The sequence below is a fragment of the Poecilia reticulata genome, linkage group LG19, assembly GCF_000633615.1.
Source record: "Poecilia reticulata strain Guanapo linkage group LG19, Guppy_female_1.0+MT, whole genome shotgun sequence".
Lineage (NCBI taxonomy): Eukaryota > Metazoa > Chordata > Actinopteri > Cyprinodontiformes > Poeciliidae > Poecilia > Poecilia reticulata.
Window position 1 is genome coordinate 23,480,223 of NC_024349.1, and position 19,396 is coordinate 23,499,618.

At 42.4% G+C, this 19,396-nt stretch overlaps 2 protein-coding genes across 8 annotated transcripts in view; one reads left to right on the forward strand and one right to left on the reverse strand.

Annotated features, from left to right (window-relative positions):
* Positions 1 to 7,649, forward strand: part of ep300a (E1A binding protein p300 a) — a 35,394-nt gene extending 27,745 nt beyond the window's left edge. For all 5 annotated transcript variants that reach the window (XM_008437887.2, XM_008437890.2, XM_008437889.2 and 2 more), the window contains exons 30-31: positions 1,991 to 2,272; positions 2,516 to 7,649. In XM_008437887.2, the coding sequence (XP_008436109.1) occupies positions 1,991 to 2,272; positions 2,516 to 5,545 (3,312 nt within the window). In that variant the 3' untranslated portion in view covers positions 5,546 to 7,649. The remainder of the gene's footprint in view (positions 1 to 1,990; positions 2,273 to 2,515) is intronic.
* Positions 1 to 19,231, reverse strand: part of cbx7b (chromobox homolog 7b) — a 23,949-nt gene extending 4,718 nt beyond the window's left edge. Inside the window, exons 1-7 of one of the 3 annotated variants that reach the window (XM_017310807.1) lie at positions 18,861 to 19,230; positions 17,019 to 17,062; positions 14,422 to 14,487; positions 13,844 to 13,910; positions 13,264 to 13,612; positions 12,264 to 12,463; positions 9,964 to 11,098 (exon numbers count right to left, since the gene is read on the reverse strand). In XM_017310807.1, coding sequence (XP_017166296.1) covers positions 11,081 to 11,098; positions 12,264 to 12,463; positions 13,264 to 13,612; positions 13,844 to 13,910; positions 14,422 to 14,487; positions 17,019 to 17,062; positions 18,861 to 18,929 — 813 coding nt within the window. In that variant the 5' untranslated portion in view covers positions 18,930 to 19,230 and the 3' untranslated portion in view covers positions 9,964 to 11,080. Of the gene's footprint in view, positions 1 to 9,963; positions 11,099 to 11,503; positions 12,464 to 13,263; positions 13,613 to 13,843; positions 13,911 to 14,421; positions 14,488 to 17,018; positions 17,063 to 18,860 lie in introns of those variants that run through there. The other 2 variants (XM_017310806.1, XM_008437892.2) reach the window with 2 other exon arrangements.
* Positions 19,232 to 19,396: the final 165 nt, after the last annotated feature.

Sequence of the window (19,396 nt, forward strand, 5' to 3'; positions counted from 1 at the left end):
ATATATATATATATATATATATATATTAGAGGTGTGCCGATCTATCGGACACCGATCATAATCGGCCAATTTCCGTGAAAAAGTGTATGATCAGTGATCGCCGATCACGGTCTCTTGTTGATCTCCTCCCTGCTCTGCATAATTACTCTGCTCAGTCAGAAACAGCCACTCAGAACTAGCAGTAATCAGCTAGCCGCCATGCTATCAGGAAGTTTTCATTCAGTAACTCTGGATTGTTTATTGTAATGGATCCTGTATTTGCCTTTGAATGTTAAGTTTTATAGTTGAATATTTTTGGCAATGTTGAGATGTTTTATTTTGGCTCTTTGCATTATTTAGCCTCCTTCATATGTTATCAGTCTGTTAAAGATAGTATTACCGATAGCAGTACAATTTGCACAATGCCTGTTTTGTTTAGTTTTCTTCTTGGAAAAAGTTATTAAAGACAAGTTTTTGTCTAAATTAATGTGAATTCATGATTCCTTCCTTTTTCCACATAATGTAACCGGTAGTGTTTATGATTAAAAAAATAAAATAATAATAATAATAATAACGTAATCGGTATCAGCAGGAAAAAACCTGATCGGCACATCTCTAATATATATATATATAAAACTATTATATAAATAGTCATTACTTATTTATATAAGGAACAGAGATGGTGTCACACCTCTGTATTAGAATGAAGTTGCTGTAAAGTAAATATAAATTGAACATGGACTTACATCTTTTGTTATCCGTTTGCCTGGGTAGCATCATAGAAAAAGCAGTCTTCATCTGTATTCTGTAAGTGGACCCTAACCCCAACTCTGATCTCTCTAAAACACAAACATTTTGAATTTGTTCAATATTTTGTTCAATAACAAATATGGGCCAAAAGATTTTTTTTAATTAATCTTTATCTAAGCAGGTGAGTTAAGAATGAATTCTCATTTCAAAACAACTACCTGACGGCACAAACACAATAAAACCAAAATGTGCATACATAGAATGAAATGTAATATTTTAGCTGAACTGTGTGCAGGTTTCAGACAGCATCCTCATTAAAATATCTTTAAAACTATCTGGTTATTCAAAGGTAAAACAGAACATTTGAATCACTGTGGATTGGGCTGGTGTTTGTCCAATCACGAACACCAGCCCATATCTCTCTGTACCTTTACTGACTAATCTTAACATGGCAGTATATAACTATACAAAATTTGTTTTACATATTTGTTAAAATTAGTATTATGTTGTGACGGTACAAGTATATAAATAATCTGTGAAAAACTTGAGATCTGCACTCTCGCAGTATAAACTGCAGAAAAACAACTAATCAGAGCCAGGGTTAGGGTCTTATAGCGCCATCAATCATGCTTGTGCTAGCCCCCTTACCCTTGCTCTCTGCTACGCTACACCTGGTTCACCACAATATAGCCTGCCAGGAATGACAAGACTAGTTAGCATAGCCTGTGTATAAATGTGGATAAGTGGTTTTCCTGGAATGGAAAGTTTTTCTCTCTGCTATTGGCATATTGAGCAGCATTGGTTGACAATGCTGCTAAATTGCCAATCTGATTGAGAGTTGATTGGTTGTCAGTCAAATTGACCAGTGTTTCCCAACCTTGGTCCTCAAGGAATACGGTCCTACATGTTTTGGAGGTTTCCCTGATTTAATGTGTCTGACTCAACTGATTGCAGTTCAGGAAATGCCTGTTAATCAGTCATCGATTGAAATCGGCTGGGCTGAAACAAGAAAATGCCTAAAACATGTAGGCCAGTGTGCCTTGAGGACCAGGGTTGGGAGACACTGAAATTGACAACCAATCTGGCTATGATTGATTGGTGGAGCTCAATCTTTTCAGATTACCTGTCTCATATTATAATGTTAGAACATGGTGACAAATATAAAAAAAACATATTACTGCAGCTTTAAGTTAACTCCTTCGTTTGTCTTGTTTTTTTAAAGACTGCTAATCACCCATCCTTCATGTCTTCCTGCTGCCAGGTGTTCTTTGTGATCCGGCTGATCGCAGGTCCTATGGCGAATGCCTTGCCCCCCATCGTGGACCCGGACCCCCTGATGGCATGTGACCTGATGGACGGTCGGGATGCGTTTCTGACACTGGCCCGGGACAAACACCTTGAGTTCAGCTCATTGAGGAGAGCCAAGTGGAGCTCCATGTGCATGCTGGTGGAGTTGCACAACCAAAGCCAGGACCGCTTTGTTTACACGTGCAACGAGTGCAAGCACCATGTGGAGACCCGCTTCCACTGCACCGTCTGTGAGGTGAGTGTCAGGGTGGTGGGTCGGACGTGTTGAAGTTGGAAGGTATACTGGACAAGTGTGGACATAGATTTCTGTTTCCAGACTTTATCTCTTACCCCATAGTTTAAATGTCACCTATTCTTCACTTTTTATATCTGAGTCTGGGAACGCATTAAATATCTCCATGAAAAAATGTCTATAAATCCTAACTTTCCCATTCTGCAACTTTCATCTTAATTGTTCTGTCTGTTGCGTTTGCTACAGGATTATGACCTGTGCATCACCTGCTACAACACTAAGGGTCATGAGCACAAGATGGAGAAGCTAGGCCTGGGCTTGGACGATGAGAGCAGCAACCAGGCCGCTGCCACCACCCAGAGCCCAGGAGACTCGCGCCGCCTTAGCATCCAGCGTTGTATCCAGTCCCTTGTCCACGCCTGCCAGTGTCGCAATGCCAACTGCTCCCTGCCATCCTGCCAGAAGATGAAACGGGTCGTCCAACACACGAAAGGCTGCAAGAGAAAAACCAACGGCGGTTGCCCCATCTGCAAGCAGCTCATTGCATTGTGCTGCTACCATGCCAAGCACTGTCAGGAGAACAAGTGTCCAGTGCCATTCTGCCTGAACATTAAGCACAAGCTGCGGCAGCAGCAGCTACAGCACCGGCTGCAGCAAGCCCAGATGCTGAGGAGGAGAATGGCCAGCATGCAGAGGGTCGGCCAGGTCCCTCCGGGTGGCCCACCTGGGGGGAACGGGCTGCCGTCTCCGAGTGGCAACAACGGAGCAACCGGTCCGGCCACCCCGACATCAGTTGGTACGCAACCTCCGACCCCGCAGACCCCCACCCCGGGGAGCATACCCCCACTTTCTCAGCCACAAGGAGTTCAGATGGGCGGGATGGTCACTCCGGGTCAGCAGCCAGGCGGTGCGATGACCCCTCAGCATCACCACCAGCAGTTCCAGGCAGAAGGGATGATGATGTCTCCTCAGCAGCAGATGATGAATCAGCAGCAGCAGGCACCCAACGTGCAGCAGCTGCAGCACCCTGGAGGTTTACCTCCATACAACCCCAGACCACCGGGGCCGGCGTCTCTCCATCAGTCGCTAGGAAAACCTGGGTTGGGTCCAGCCACCCCACCCCAGCAGCAGCAGACCAACCAGGGGCAGGGGTCCATGCCTGTACAGAGCCAGCCGCAGGGGCCTCCTCTAGCCGCAGTAGAGACTGCCCTAAAGATCCAACGACTAGCAGAGACCCAGAGTCGGATGGCTCAGGCCCAGGCGCAGATTCGTGGCTTGGGGCAGGGCGGCATGATCCCCCAGCACCCCCACCACCAGAACAGCCCAGCACAGATGGTAATGCCCCACATTGGGGCCCAGGGCATGGCCCCCCAGACTCAGGGAGTGGTTGGCAGGACTATGTTGGAATCGCAGCAACACGGGATGGTAGCTGGCACACAACCCCAGCTGACCTCTCAAATTCAGCAACCACTTCAGCCAACAAACCAGCAGTGGGGGGGCCCCAGGGGGCCGACCATGAACCCACAAACAAGGACAGCTATGATGGGGTCTATGCCCCCCCAGCAGCAGGCTGCCATCACTCAGCAGCCGCCACCAATGAATCCGCAGCAGACCCAAGCAGGAAACCGAGGTTTGATGCAGGTGTTGGGTGTGTCAGAAGGGGCAGCAGGGGCCCCTGGGCTGATGCAAGGAGGTGGAACGGGTAACTTGCCCCAGGGAGCAGTACAGGAGCTTCTGCGTACCCTCCGCTCCCCAACCTCACCCCAGCAGCAGCAACAAGTCCTCAACATCCTGCGCTCCAACCCAACTCTGATGGCCGCCTTCATACGCCAGAGAACAGCCCGGTACCAAGGTTCTCAGGGAGGCCCTGGGGGCCCACCAGCAGGGGGCCCTGGAGGTGTAAGGTTCCCAGGCTCTGCTGGAGGCTTGCCCAATGTAGGGGGACCTGGAGCCAACCAGCTTGGCAACTTGGATGGGCAACAACAGGTTAACGTTAGCCAGATGGGGATGAATATCGCTCAGGGTGGAGCCGGGGGAGGCAACATGCCCACCATGGCTCAGCTGCAGCAGCTGCAGCAGCTGCAGCAGCAGCAGCAGCAGCAGCAGCAGCAGCAGCGTCCCATGTTGCAACAGCAGATGGCTGCTCTGCAACAGCAGCAACAGGGAGCAATGCAAGCTGGACAACAAGGCAACCTGGCAAATATGAATCCTCAGTTCAGAGAGTTGCTAATGAGGAGACAGCTACAGCAACAGCAGCTACAGCAACAGCAGCTACAGCAACAGCAACAACAGCTGCAGCAGCAACAGCAGCAGCTACAGCAACAGCAGCAACTACAGCAGCAACAAATGGCGAACCATGGGCCGTTCCAACAACAGCAGCAAGCGCAGCAGAGCTTCATGCAACCTGGACAAGGACAGGCAGGGATGCCTCCGTCCTCTCAGCCGCAGCCTGCAGGGGGCACTGTGGGAGTCCAGCAGCAGCAACAAGGACCACAGGGGGGGCCAGGTCAGCAAGGGTACCCCATGTCACAAGTAGCTGCTGCGCTGCAGCAGAGGCTGCATCAGGTGCAGATGCAGCAGAGCACCATGGGTGGTCACCAAGGACCAGATCTGAGTGGGGGGGTTTCTGGACCCCCCCCGCACCCCGGACAGGGTGCCTCAGGGCCGGGGCAGCAGCAGGGTGGAGTCGGAGTGCCACAGCTGTCCCAAGGCATGGTTCACCAGAACTTCCAGCAGAGACTGCTGCAGCCATCACACCTGGGGGGCGGCTCGCCCGCCCAGCACAGCAGCCCCATGAGCCCCCAGATGGCCCAGTCCCCCCACATCCCGGGCCAAGGTGGCCTCGGCCCGGCAGGCTCACTGGGCAGCCAGGTCCGCTCCCCTCAGCCCTCCCCCCGGCCGCAGTCGCAACCACCACACTCCAGCCCGTCCCCGCGCATGCAGCCCTCCTCCCAGCCCCAGCCACAGCCCTCACCTCACCGCATCTCCCCACAGACGCAGAGCGGGTCGCCGCACCCGGGCCACCTCGCCCAGCACCACCCCAGCATGGCGCTGCCCCAGCCACCGCAGGTCCAACAGCAAGCTTTGTCCCAGCAGCAGCAGCCACCAGGGGGCTCCGTGGATCCCAGTCAGTTCAGTGACCAGAACTCCATCATGTCCCAGCTGAGCGGGATGGCAGGGATTCACGGAGGGCAAGGCACGCAGCCGGACATGCTGGGGGGAAACAATAACAGCGGCAGCAGCAACAGCCAGGAGCTCAACCACAATCTCATGTAGCCTCGTCTCGACTTTTTGCTCTGACTTGTTGCCCCTGACGACAAGCTGCCACACAGCAAGCTGGGGCTTTTAGAAGTTTTTATTTTTTATTTAAACATTTTTCTGATGTATAAATACGAACTAAAGCTTCCTTCCTATGGGAGATACGACTTTAATCTTAGAAATCAATAAGTGAATAAATTAAAAACAATGGTAAGTTATTGCTGTTAATATATATATATATATATATATATATCTATATATTTTTGCCAACTGTACAAAAAGGCAGAAGGGTAGAGTTTCTGGTGGAGATATTTCTTCCTTAAATATGACAATATTTTCGGGGACTGAGTATTTTGCCTTTTTAAGAAGATTTTTAAGATTTCAAATGTGGTTATAAAAAAGTTAAAGTGAGTGATGTACTTTAAATATATATAGTTTTCCCCTGAAGCACCCTGTCATGATTGTATTTTCCAGTCTGATTATTTTGTATTTTTGTTCCGTCGATGAATCGTAAAAGGAACACGAACATATCTTCCGTTACAGCGGTCTTCTTCATAACGGTGAACACAGCTTTGTACGTGACTGCAGCAAATTCCAGATATTTATTTACTTTGAGCAGGTGGGAGGAAAATGTGTGTGCGCGCGCGCAAGTTTTATTTTGTAGGTGTGTGTGAGAGTGAATCAGGGGTTTCTATTACAGGTTTTGTCAAACATTTACCGTGTTTTGGCAGATTTTGGCCACATGTACCTGACGGATTGCACCCACTTCTCAGCCTTTTTGTGAATATGCATCCCTCCGGTCCCTTCTTTACCGAACCCCTACAAAATGTGGAGGAATAAAAAGGCATATTGCCGTTTTGCTTTGTTCTTTTTTTTTTTCTTCTCCTCAATAAGGTTGTAAATATTTTCCAGCGCTGTTTTTATGTGACATATGAAAGATTGAGCAAGCTCCGCCTTCGCCCTCTACCTTAACGGTTTTCCTCTGTTATTTTGCCTCTTTTGTTTCTCATTTGCAGCAGCAAGGTTTGATTTGTTAGTACTGTAAAAATAGGAAATTGTGGACTTTGATACAATTTTTTGTTTTTCTTTGTAAAGAAATGTCTAAAAAAAGTGTACATATTTTTTTAAAAAAATCTGTGCAAACGACATGTTTTTGCGCCTTTTCTTCCCCCCCTTCATGGAATATGTGCTGTGTCTGAAACAAAAAGACAGAAGTGCTCCTAAGCTACTGTACAGTATTAACCTTTTTTTCTTTTTTCTAAAGTGTACAGTATGGGTTGTTGTAGGTCACAAGCACCAATGCGCCTTTTTTTAGTGTATTTTTTGACAAGGTTTTGGAGAGGTAGGGTTGTAGACAAAAAAAACAAACAAAAAAAAACTTCCGCGGTAAACCTGCACAAAACGGAGCCAAAACAAGGGATCGATCTGAAAGACCGAACATTTGGTTGTTTAGCTTTTTCCGGAGAGGACTGAAGACACAATATTCACACGCTTACTATTTGTTTTTCTCTAAAAGTCGGGCTTGTTGGGTATGGGAAAGGAACACATCAAAACCAGGTTGCAATATATCTCGAGACTTATTTTATAAATAAGAAAAAAAACATGGATGAACTGTCTTTTATATATAGATATATTATTTAATTTTATTTTTTTGGAAATAAAACTTGAAGCTACAGGAATTATTAGATAAAAAATTTTTTGTTTTCTATTAAAGGTGTTATGGTGATGCAAAACGACACTGCAGACAGTTATTGGATTTGCCCTGGAGAGGCTGTGGAGTTCATTCTACCATCCTTTTGATGAGATGTTTTATGTACATGAATAAAGTTGTATACATATTGAATCACTGTACAAACAGATGGAAACTGAACAAATTTTTGTCAATTTCTTTTCCTAAAAAGAGACTGGAAATAAGATATTTAAATTTGTTTAGTATTCAAATGGAATCGCTGACCACTCTTTTTTTTTTCTCCTCTTCTTTCTCTTAACAATTTTGGTGCTTGCTGAGAGAAAGCAAAAATAACTGTTGCTCAATTTTTTTAAGTTATTTTGGTGGTCTGATTGTTTTTTGCCAATAAATTAATTGTACAATAAAGTATGTTTGTACTATTGGGAAAAAAAATTGCTTTCTTCTTTGCCACAACTATCAAATCGGTTTGTCAGCTAGATAAGTAACAATTTATGTAGAAATCCATAAATACAATGTGAAGTGCAAATATAGAAAAAACATGATCTAAAATAGTTTTCCGTTTCTTTTACGACCTGACCATTTTGTTTCTTACAAAATGTTTCTGAAAAAGCTGAAGCAGTTTTGAATCCAGTAGAAAGTACAGAAATTGACATTTTTTCAAATTAATATATCAAATGTGTGAAAGTTAAGAAAAATTTAAATTTCAACCTCAAACTCTTAGTTTGAAGCTCCTGACTGTTGAAGTAAGGATGATACCATGGTGACATCCGAAGAGCTGTTCAATTCAACAGAGTGTGCCGTAGTAGATGGGGGGAGCAAAAAAACAAAATTTCTGAGCTTGACGAGTCGAATTTTTTTGTATTTGAAACTGAAATTTCCAAAACAATTTCTTGCTTTTATTTTTAATGAGAAACAGCTAATTTTTGGTGCTTACTGACAAGAAAATAACTTATAACTTGCTAATAAATTAACTGATAACTTGTCAGTGGGTCTCATGACTGCATGTACCTATAACTTCTAGCTGGTTAACGTACTCGAAAGTGCATCAAAAAACATATAGTGGATTTTTCCATTTTCTGTATTTTAGATCACGGATAGCTGCTCACTCGCTCCACCTCGATAAAAGATGGCCGCCAAAGTCATAGTAAACATGTGCAACATTTATTTTCATGTTACCCAACAAGCAGTCGAAACACGACAACACTTGATAGACTGGAGCCGGTAATGTGCGGATTCACATTGCGGTACTTCTGCGCTCGGTGGTGGACAGATGCGGCGCAAGAGGCAACATGAAGCCCTGCAGGGGGCGCTTGTTCTATCACATCAGTACAGTTACTCTGTAAATTGAATCTGGTTATAACAAACTGTATAAAACAACCATGTGCAGTTATATGCAGGACCCATACACAATAAATATACTTTCAGGTCAATGTAGAAAAACGACTAGAAAAATGTGTTTCTGCTTACGGTCCAACCAGGCGGTCTCCCGGCAACCGTTTCTGTCTTACATCAGTGGAGAGGAGAAAAATAAAACACTGGTAGTAATTAGTCATGTGGAGAGATATTATTCTTAAAAGCTCCACGGTTACATCGAAACAATGCAGCGGTAGGCACTTTCATTTTCACTGATAAACAGTCCATCATCATCAGCACAACATAACATCACCTCAGATCCTGTGTTCACAGTCTGGCTAAAGCTACTGGGTCATTATATGTGCAGTGCCTCACAACCCTGGATCTCTTTAACACTTTGTCACATTACAGTCATAAACATCAGTGTATTTTAATAGTTTTTCATATAATAGACCAACACTAAGTAGTGTATACGTAGATTGTTCTGGAACAAATCTTGAGAAGCTGAGTTCATGCAGAAATTTCCACATATGCATGACTGTGAACGCAAAGGGCCTTCTGAGTTTATTTATAGGTAGCAAAGTAAATGGGGCTGATTTCAAATGGACACAGTTCTGAAGGCCTGAAGCAATTCATCGGTAATTGTCAACTAATTTATTAATCGATTTATTAGATTTATTAGACTCAAGCAGAAGCCAATTGCTGAAAGAACAACATATTAAGTGCAGTAATTAAGCTAAAAAAATATACAAATTTTACATTTAAGACAAAAAAACAACTTTTGTCTATAAAGAACTCCTCCAGTAGCAAAGTCTTAGCTTTGTCTGATCCAAGTGTTTTGGAATACAATTTATTGAGCACATTTGAATTAATCATTTAATCCAAAAACTCGTCAACAGATCAGCTTTACACTGTACTGATATTAAGTGAAGCAGAAATGGCTGAGTCTTTCACGTTACTGTTAGAAACATTGTTTTGCTGCAGGTGCATCTATACTACAAATGATCTAAAAGAATACATTTTAAGCAATAAAATGTTTGATTTCTCATTTAGAAATGGAATTTAACTATTTGTTTATTTGTTACTATATTGTTCTTTTAATGCTTTTTTGATATTGTACAAAAAAAATCCTTAAGTGGTTTTAAAAAAAACCCTGTAGAATGTAGCTATGGTTTAGTCAGATTAATCGATTAATGATCAGATTAATCAGTAACTAAAATGGTAGTTATTTGCAATCCTACCATTCTGTCACATAAAAACCTCAGTAGAATACGGTGGAGATCCTGGTTGTGACATGACAAAACGTAAAAAAACTCAAGGGGTGTGAATACTTTCGCACGTTTTTTGGGTTTTTAGAATAAAGTCAGAATTGTTTCTGTTTATGTTTTTTTTAATCTAAAGCTGCAAAAAGCAGATAAAACCAAATACATGAGCCTGGTAACGTTACACAATCGTAACGCTGAAATTCTGAAACTGTAATGAAAGTTTCTGGTAAAGCTCTGATGGACACACACCAGTGTGACTGTGTTTAACATTCTGTCATCTAGTTTCAGAGTTCGGTCCGTTTGTGCCTTCTGCTTTATGTTTTCATGACATAGAGCTGGGTGGTTGAGAGAAACTACGCTGTGCGTCGCGTTAGAGGAGAGAGGCATGTGGGCAGATCGAATCGTCTCTCAGTAGACTTTGAAACGCTACAAAACCAGATTAGGTAGTTTGGAGTACAACAAACTACAGTTTTGGACTGTACAACATGTCTGAGTCCAGGATAAAGCCTGGTTAGATTAGGGTAGAAGAGAGGAACCGGTGGCTGTGTTTTCATGCACAGAGGACTCCTCTTCTTCACATGGACTCACCCAGATCCCTTCTAGTTCATCATTAGAGCTCTGATTCAATCTGATATGTTAGAAAGTGCATTTCTTCGCCTTATGTCTAAAATGGCTGCATTTTAAGCTAATATTTTGCTATGAATTACACAATTTCAAGTGAGAAAATATTCTTTCAAAATAAGTTGGATTGGGTATTAAATGTTCAATTAATGAAGTATGTTGATCATTATGTAAAGAAATACAAATATAGCACCTAGTTAGCTGTTAAAAAGTTAGCTAGGTGCTAGCTGATGAGTTTTCCTCCTCATCAGCTCCGCATTAGCATCAGATAGCTAATGGGTCCTTGAGGTTGTTGTGGTGTTAAATTTGACACACTTTACTGTTAGATACAGAATCTGAAACCATGGAGGGGGAAAGAAAAATGAACACAACTCGAGAGTTTGGTTACATTTAGACCCTGAGGGTTCTCAGTTCACCGGAAATACAAAAACATTGTTTTGCTTAAAATTCCCTCTTCTGACTACATCTTTCTCTGTTACAAGCTGATTCTTTCTCCATGTTCTAGGTAACTTGGTGACGATAACAGTTTGATCTGCATTATTTAGTGGATGTGGGAGAACCCTCCCTGTGATGGACTGGTGACCTGTTCAGGGTGTACTTGACGTTGACAGCTGGAGATAGGCATCAGCACCCCTCCTGACCCTGATGGGATAAGGGTGTAAAAAAACTGGATGGATGGATGGATGGATGGATGGATGGATGGATGGATGGATGGATGGATGGATGGATGGATGGATGGATGGATGGATGGATGGATGGATGGNGGATGGATGGATGGATGGATGGATGGATGGATGGATGGATGGATGGATGGATGGATGGATGGATGGATGGATGGATGGATGGATGGATGGATGGAGAATCTCCATGACAAAGAAAATGTCACAAGCTAAACAAGTTATAAACATTGGTGTCCTTTTGGACACCAATGTTTACTGGATTGAGCAAAAACAATAAAACTATTTCATCTGGTCAAGAAGTCTGTATGTTTTCATGAGTAAAGAGGTTTTATTGCTGGAAATTACTGTATACCAGCATAAACAGAAATGTGTTATTTAAAATGTTTTTATTTTACGTGTTATGATTCACTGGAATGAAGAAAACCTTTAAGCCAATCACCATCCGCTTCAGCTGTCTGCGCTTGTGTCATTTCCTTTCTGTCAACTAGAAGTATGTGATGGTTTTGAACTCCGATGTATTCCACTTAAAGTGACCAGATCAACCATACATTGCAAAAATATTCATACATTTTGAAGATTTCCAGCTTTTGGTCATGTTTAAACCATAACTCTTGTGCTTTATTGCAATTTTACAAGAGAGACCAACACAGAGTGGAGCATAATTGTGAAGGGGAAAGTAAATCATGGTTTCAACACTCTTACTTGTCGAAATCTGAAAAGTGTTTTCTACCAGAACCTACATCACATATTATGACGTGATGTTACGTTTCATAATAAATGTACTGACAAAATGAGTGTACGGACACAGCATTTCTTTAAGTCTTGTGCTTTTCTGCTGCACACTGACAACAATATTTATAGAGTTTTCCTCTGAACACTTTCTAAAAACCAGATAACCAGACCTGATTGTCTTTTGATTTTCTGTCTACCCTGTATGTTGGTCTGTCTCATTAAATCCAAATATTACACAGTGACGTCTACAGTTGTGACATGACGAAAAGTGGACAACTGCAAGGGGTGTGAATACTTTTGTAAGGCACTGCTGACTCTGTGCATATAAACCAAGCGGCTCCAGCAGCGTGTCAGAGTCAGTCCCTCCAGCAGCTCCGAGGGGCCCCATCACCCACCTGCTCCCACACCTCCAGGCCCCAGTCCCGGAAGAATCCTCTGGCCGCTCTGGACTCCCTGAAGGTCACTGTGAGGGCGTTGAGGGTGACGTCTGTGACCGTCACCTCTCCTGGGCACACCATGGGTTGCCACAGTTTGTCTGACGCGGCCGCGCCGCAGGACCCCACTGCTGTGCTCCAGGTATCTGGGCCCCTGTGTCCTAAAGGAAAGGTCAAGGGTCAAACAGAAGAGGAATGAAAATCGTATATTTGCATCATTTTTGGTTAACATGTAGCATATGATAACAGTGAAAGCTATGCAACGTGAGGAGAACTCATAAAGCTTTTTATTTAAATGTGAATAGAAAAATGTGCCTTTAAAACAGCAGTATGTAATTTTTTTTTAAATATATTTTTTTACATACTTGTTGAAACTGTCACTATGTCGTGACTGAGAAAATCTGTGAAGAAAATGGAGATCCTCTGCCTCCTTCCAGTGCTAACTAGAAACAACCAATCAGAGCCAGGAGGCGGGTCTTGGCGCTGTCAATCATCATCCATGCTCCCCGCTTCTCTGCAGCTAACATAGCCTGTTAGGAATGCTAAGGCTAGTCAGCATGACGGTGGATAAACTGTTTTGCTGGATTGGTGAGATGTTTCTCCACCACTAGCACATTTAGCAGCGAGGTTGATTGACAGCGCTAAGGCCCTCCTTCTGGCTATGATTGGTTGTTTTGGGTTGGGAGCGGTGAATTTCTTCAGACAGCAATAATAACTGTGAGGAGGAGGGGATTGTTCTTTTCACAGATTATCTGTCTCATATTACCCTGCCAAAACATGCTGACAGTTTTAACTTTTTAAAAAAAATAAAAGTTACATCTTGCAGCTTTAATGAGCCTCTGGAGGATTGGTTCTATAATCAGCTCAGGATGACGTAAGGCGTTGGCTGTATGCCCAGAAAACAAGCCAAACTGGGGCAAGACTGGCTGGATTAAACTCTCTGACCAAGTGACACACATACCGATAAAAACACCTTCTCCCATCTCAGCCTCCTCTTCCTCTCTGTGTTCACTATCCTCTGCACTGTTCTTCTTCTCTTCCTCCTCTTCTTCTTTCTCATCCTCCTCTTCCTCTTCTTCTTCGTCCTCCTCCTCCCAGGCCTCTTGTGAGGGTCTCTGGAGGCTAAGTCGTCTGCTCTGCTTGCTCTTTCGATGCGCTGCTTGCGTTCGAGAAGGAACGCAGGCGTCTTCCTCATCCTCATCCTCCTCATCGTCAGGAACCAGGGAGCGCGTCAGAGAGAGACGCAGGCGAGGGGGAGGCTTGGCGGGAATCTTGTGAGCGCTGCGGAGATCCATGGTGTAAACGGTGTTCTGAAATGATAAAATGAGCTAGAAAAGGTTTGGCAGCATCATAATGTGGGGAGGTTTTTCTATGAAAGCAGCATTGAAGCTGTAAAGCTGATGGGAACTTATAGAAAGGAGCAGGAGTGTCCAAAGTGCATCCTGGGGGCCATATGTGGCCCCTGGACTGATTTCATGTAGAAAAAAAATCAAGCCTCTGGAAAAGTTTTTGGAGACTTCTAGATGTGTTGATCACGTTACCTGCAGTAGGAGTCGTTTTGACTTGGCCCCTTTCCTCCTGTGGCCAATGACTCTGTCTCTCTCTTCTCTGGGAAAGTGAACAAAAAAAGGGATGGGTTAGCTGAATTTAGATTCACTGCATGTGGTTTTGCTGTGTCATCCCTCGTGTTGTAAATAAATGTCAGTGAAGCTCCGCGCTAGCATGCCTGCATCCTAAGTGCACTAAGGAGTGTTAACATAGATCCTTCCTCCCAGCAGCTGTTAGCCTCCAGAACCATCACTGCTCCAAACAAGATCAAGAAGCATTTGCACCCCTGCTGCTTTTTGAACAATTTTGCCCATTTCAAGCCACGTTTCTACTGTGTTCACACAGATGTTTTTTCTGTTTTCATAAATTGTAAATAGTCCGTTTAATGTGCATTATGTACATTTTTTTAAAAATTGATCCTTATCATCTGCACATTGTAAAGTATGCTATTTCTGAATTTTCCCACTGTGAAGATTTCAGTGAGAGATGAGAAATGCTAAAAACCTGACGACACCAGAGCAATGTCAGAGTGGCTCATGTTGTTTGTGTTCCGTTTGAAGGAGGGTCTCACTTGTCCTCGAACGCCTGCACCAGGCGCCGGTCCAGGATGTGCTCCTCAGGTTCCCAGGTGCTGTACCTGTGAGCCATTGCAAGAAAGAGATATTTATTTTTACATGAACTCCATCTCTCTTTGTCTTTTTTCATTTAGTTAGCAGATTAAGCGACTCCAACCTCATCAAAGCACATCCCATTAAAACGAAGACTGAAAAAAACCAAAAAAAAAACAAAGCTAATCTGAGCTCCGTCTTCTTGAGCCAAAGGAGAAGTTTTGATTGAAAGACAACTTAGTCAAAAAATTAAAAGGAGTTTGCTTCTTTCATACTGTATGAAGAAATAAAAAAAACCTGAAATCCAAACATGTTAAATCTTAAAACCCAACAGAATATGTTTGAATTTGATGTGCGCTGCATCGCCGTTTGAGAGAGCAGCTCATCTACAGTTATTGTTTTGGAAATCCTTCACAGAAACCTCTGAATGCATGCATAATTGATTGGAGCGAACTTCCATATCAGCTTAATGTTTGATCAGGCTGAGCTTCCAACCGCAAATGAAATAAACAGGGACAACAGAACATCTGGTGAGTTAGAACAGCAATAAATTAAACTAGAAATATCAATTTATGCCATATTTTTAAATCAGTGAGGATGTTATTATTTTTATTCAGCATCTCTAGAGCATCTCACATTTTTCACTATATTAAAATTTAACAAGCTGATCTTAAATTTTTTCTAGAGAAAAAAAACCCTACTAGCTGAAAAACTGTTGGAACCACTGGGACATTTTTATCATTTGACAATTTTGAGGGGGGGAGGGGGAGAATTCTGAAATGGCTGTCAAACTCAAATTCAAGTCTGAATGAAGCTGTTGCAGAACAATTCATCGCAGGATAAATTAAATTGAGCTAGATCATTTCCATTCTGATGATTAATATTTATTTGAAGGTCAATTTTGTTAACAGAGACATCACAATCCATTTTATTTATGGTTTCTGTTAGAGATGTGCCGATCAGGTTTTTTCCTGCCGATACCGATACTGATCAACCATGAGGGCCGATCACCGATACCGATCACATAATTATTATTATTATTATTTTTGTCATAAGCACTACCGGTTACATTATGGAAAAAGGAACCATGAATTCACCTTAATTTAGACAAAAACTTGTTTTTAATAACTTTTTCCAAGAAAACAAAACAAAACAGGCATTGTGCAAATTGTACTGCTATCGGTAATACTATCTTTAACAGACTGATAACATGAAGGCTCTGAAGAGGCTAAATAATGCAAAGAGTCAAAATAAAACCTCTCAACATTGCCAAAAAAATTCAAGTATAAAACTTAATATTCAAAGGCAAATACAGGATCCATAACAATAAACAATCCAGAGTTACTGAATGAAAACTTCCTGATAGCATGGCGGCTAGCTGATTACTGCTATTACTGCTATTGGCTGTTTCTGACTGAGCGGAGTAATTATGCAGAGCAGGGAGGAGATTGATTATTTTTTTTAGAGATTATCTGTCTCATGTTAGGACAGCGAAAGTTTTAAAACGTATGTAAAATGTATTTTTTTAGGTTAGATGCTGCAGCTTTAAGCAGAGGTTCGGTGTGAGAGTCACTACCAGGTGGAGCAGAAGTGGCTCCGTCTGTGAAATATTACTACCTGTAGCGTAGCAGCGGTTCAACAGCGAGAGCAGAACCAGCGTCTTACATCGCAGCTCGAAGACTTAAATAATTTTGCGGGTTATTTGTTTAGCTTTCTGACCGTCATGCTAATCCGGGTGAGTGTTTGTAGCTGTGCGCTGCTTTACCTGCTATCTGATCCTCCATATGTCATTTTTACTGCAGTGAGCCTTGATGTAGCCAAACTCCGTCAAGTATGGCATTGTTTTTATGTCTTATTATCTTCGTTATGTTGATGAATTTTGACCTGCTTAAATTTTCCGCCGCAACACGCAAACTTCCCCATTCACTCAGTGCRTTWTAGTTCCACATTGCTTAGGATTTGCTGCTGCGCGTTTGCGCAGTGTGAAGGAAAGAGGAGACCAGCTGCACAGGCAGGCTGAACAATGAGATGCAGGTGATCGGTATCGGCAACATGAGCCAGTGATCGCCGATCACCGATCATGCACTTTTTCACGAAAATCATGATCGGTGACCTATCGATCGGCACACCTCTAGTTTCTGTTGTGTGTTATATTTATTGTTCTTGGTCACTGTGCTTTATTTTGGATATTTAAAATGTCTTCCAGTTCCAGTGTTAGTTTTTTTTTTTTTCTAAATTAGAGTTTATTGGTCTTTGAGAAGGGGGGGGACTATGCATTATTATGCCATTATTGATATATTACTTGAAAATGGTATCAAAGCAACAATGTTATTGTCTATTGCAATAACCACTAGGAACAAACTTAGTGTTTACACCCTGCTGTTATTTGCAATGTTCTTTTAAATCTTCTGCAAATCGTCTGTTGCTGTTTTCTGTCAACATCTTTTTCAAAATCCTATATCGGTGTGTTACTTTATTGCACATGTTGTGCACGTGATTAGATTTTTGATATAAAGCCGAGGCTCTCTTTACATGAAATATTCCATGACTACATACTCACTTCGGAGGCCATCCTTTCCACTTCAGCAGGTACTCCACATTACCCTGTGGAGAAAAGGTTCCAGACCAGCATCAAAGGAGCAGAAAATAACATGGCTCTTAGAGCTGCGTTCCTTTTATGATAATTCTTCAGTAGCTCCGCATCATTGCTTTGCAGTTCATGAAACATATTACAGACAGAGTGAAAGGTGCCAGCAAGCTTTGTGAAATACAGCCGGTTTACTTCTAATCAAAATATTCCACCCAACCTTCACTTTTAACATCCTTCCTGTGGCAACTTGAAATGTCTTATTTATCTTCAGTTGGATCCACATTGAGTTATTGAGATGACGCTCTTTTGTCACATGACGTGTAATACAATAACATTAATATACCAACCGAAGCACTCAGAGTTCGTCATTTCTTGGTGAAGTCATCCTCGGCTCTTAAAAGTATTCTCAGTGGATGAAGTCACCACTTTCCCAAACTTCATCTAAATTCCATGAGGACATGAAGGTGCATTATAATCAGGAGTAGCTATATTTGGTCTGATAAATCCATCTTATTATTTAACTTTAAACTAAGTAGAAAATTAAGTATATAAAAAACATGCTTATATTGTAAACTCATGTAATATCACATGATATTGAGCACATCAGTAAATAAGTTTAACACATATCTTACTCGTCAAGCTTCATTCTGAAACTCTACTGTGTTTGTTGTTTGGTTACTGTATGAAATCACCAGGAACATCAGCGGTTCTATATTTAAACAACAGAGTGTGAATGACGTCTGTAAATCGAAACAGACCGTTAGCTCTTGTGAACTAAAATTTACAACCCTCTAAACATATTTATGCAAAAGCATACACCAATTAACTGCTTCTTAATCTTAATAAAATATTTTTTCTCATTAGTTTTTCAGATTTGCCTTAAACTAGCTAGACTTGCTAAAATGACCAATTAGTCACAATTTCAGTTCTGTAAATGTGACGTTTGAAGTGTCTGATATTTCTTACAAAAACTCCCCAAAACATGAATTATAATTCATAAAATAAATGGTAAAGGAATCAGGTTTTGGTGGAAAAGCGACAACACGGATTTTATTGCATTATTACTTTTATGTGGCGCCAGGAGCTCCTGTATAACCATGATGTGGCCAGAAATGCCCAAAGACTCACATTGAAACTGCATTGTTTTGATCTCAGTCATTGCAAGTGAAGCCAGAGAAAACTCTGCGTGTATGGCATTTAGGATCTCTTTACACAGACGACTTTAAACTGTTGAAATTGCATGACAGATCATTTTTCTGTAACTTTTTAATGGGGTGGAGTAAAATTTTGTTTAAAGTCCAGTGTTAATCATAATAAACAGATAAAAAGAAATTTCAATTTCACTCAATTTAAATCTGTGCTTACATTTTAGCTTACCTCTATAACCAGTACAATGCAGAAAAATAAAGCAGAAATGACAGTCTCTCAGGTTCCTCTTTTGTGCTCCAGAACCCTTAAGTTCTAGATACGCACCTGTTAATGTCAACAACATGGCACGAGACCTACTCAGCAGACAGACAGGCCCATAATAACAGTTTTTCTGAATGTTTCATCTTAGGGCTTAATGAGTCAAACATGTTACGCCACAAGATGCTGCGCAGTTACAACTGTTAAATTCAGGGGACACCTGACCCCCTTAAAAAGCCTCTTAAATTAGCTAACCAGGTTAAAAAACAACTGTGCTACTAATCTCTCAGGTATTAATTAGCATCCTCCCTCCCAAAATAAACACATGACACCGCAACGCACGCTGACATTACCCCGCTGCTAAACACGTCATTAATAATTTACGTCCCACTTTTGAACCCTTACCTTTCGAAGTCTTTTCTTCAGAATTGATTCCACGGCAAACACTTGCTCTCCAATGGCAGAGAGCTCCATCGCTTGTGCGCACCAATCCTCCGTGGGGATTTAACTGTCAAACTAACGTCCTTCTCCCTCACAAACTAAGCTAACGGTAAACTGCTATTGAGGGCGCGTGCCTCGGCTCCGTCCTCTCCTCTTCTCTGTCGCCTCTTCGGTTTGCTCCCACTTTCAGAGGCCGGTTTATCTGGAGCGACTTCCTCAGCACGCGTCCAGTGACTTTACAAAATCTGCGACACATCTGCACACCGCTTCGCGCGCGCTCGTGCCATGAAAGCGCGTTCCCCGTGAAGGATGAGTCGGCGCGCGCCACTGGCTGCCTCATCCTCGTTATTTACTGGATACCAAACGGTGGTAGTACTCTCATCCTTTAGCTCCCTTAAAGCAGCAGAGCATCAACATGCTAACATTTATCAATGGGAATATAGCCACTTGTAAAAGTATTCACACCCATTGAAAATTTTTCTCGATATTCAACAACCACA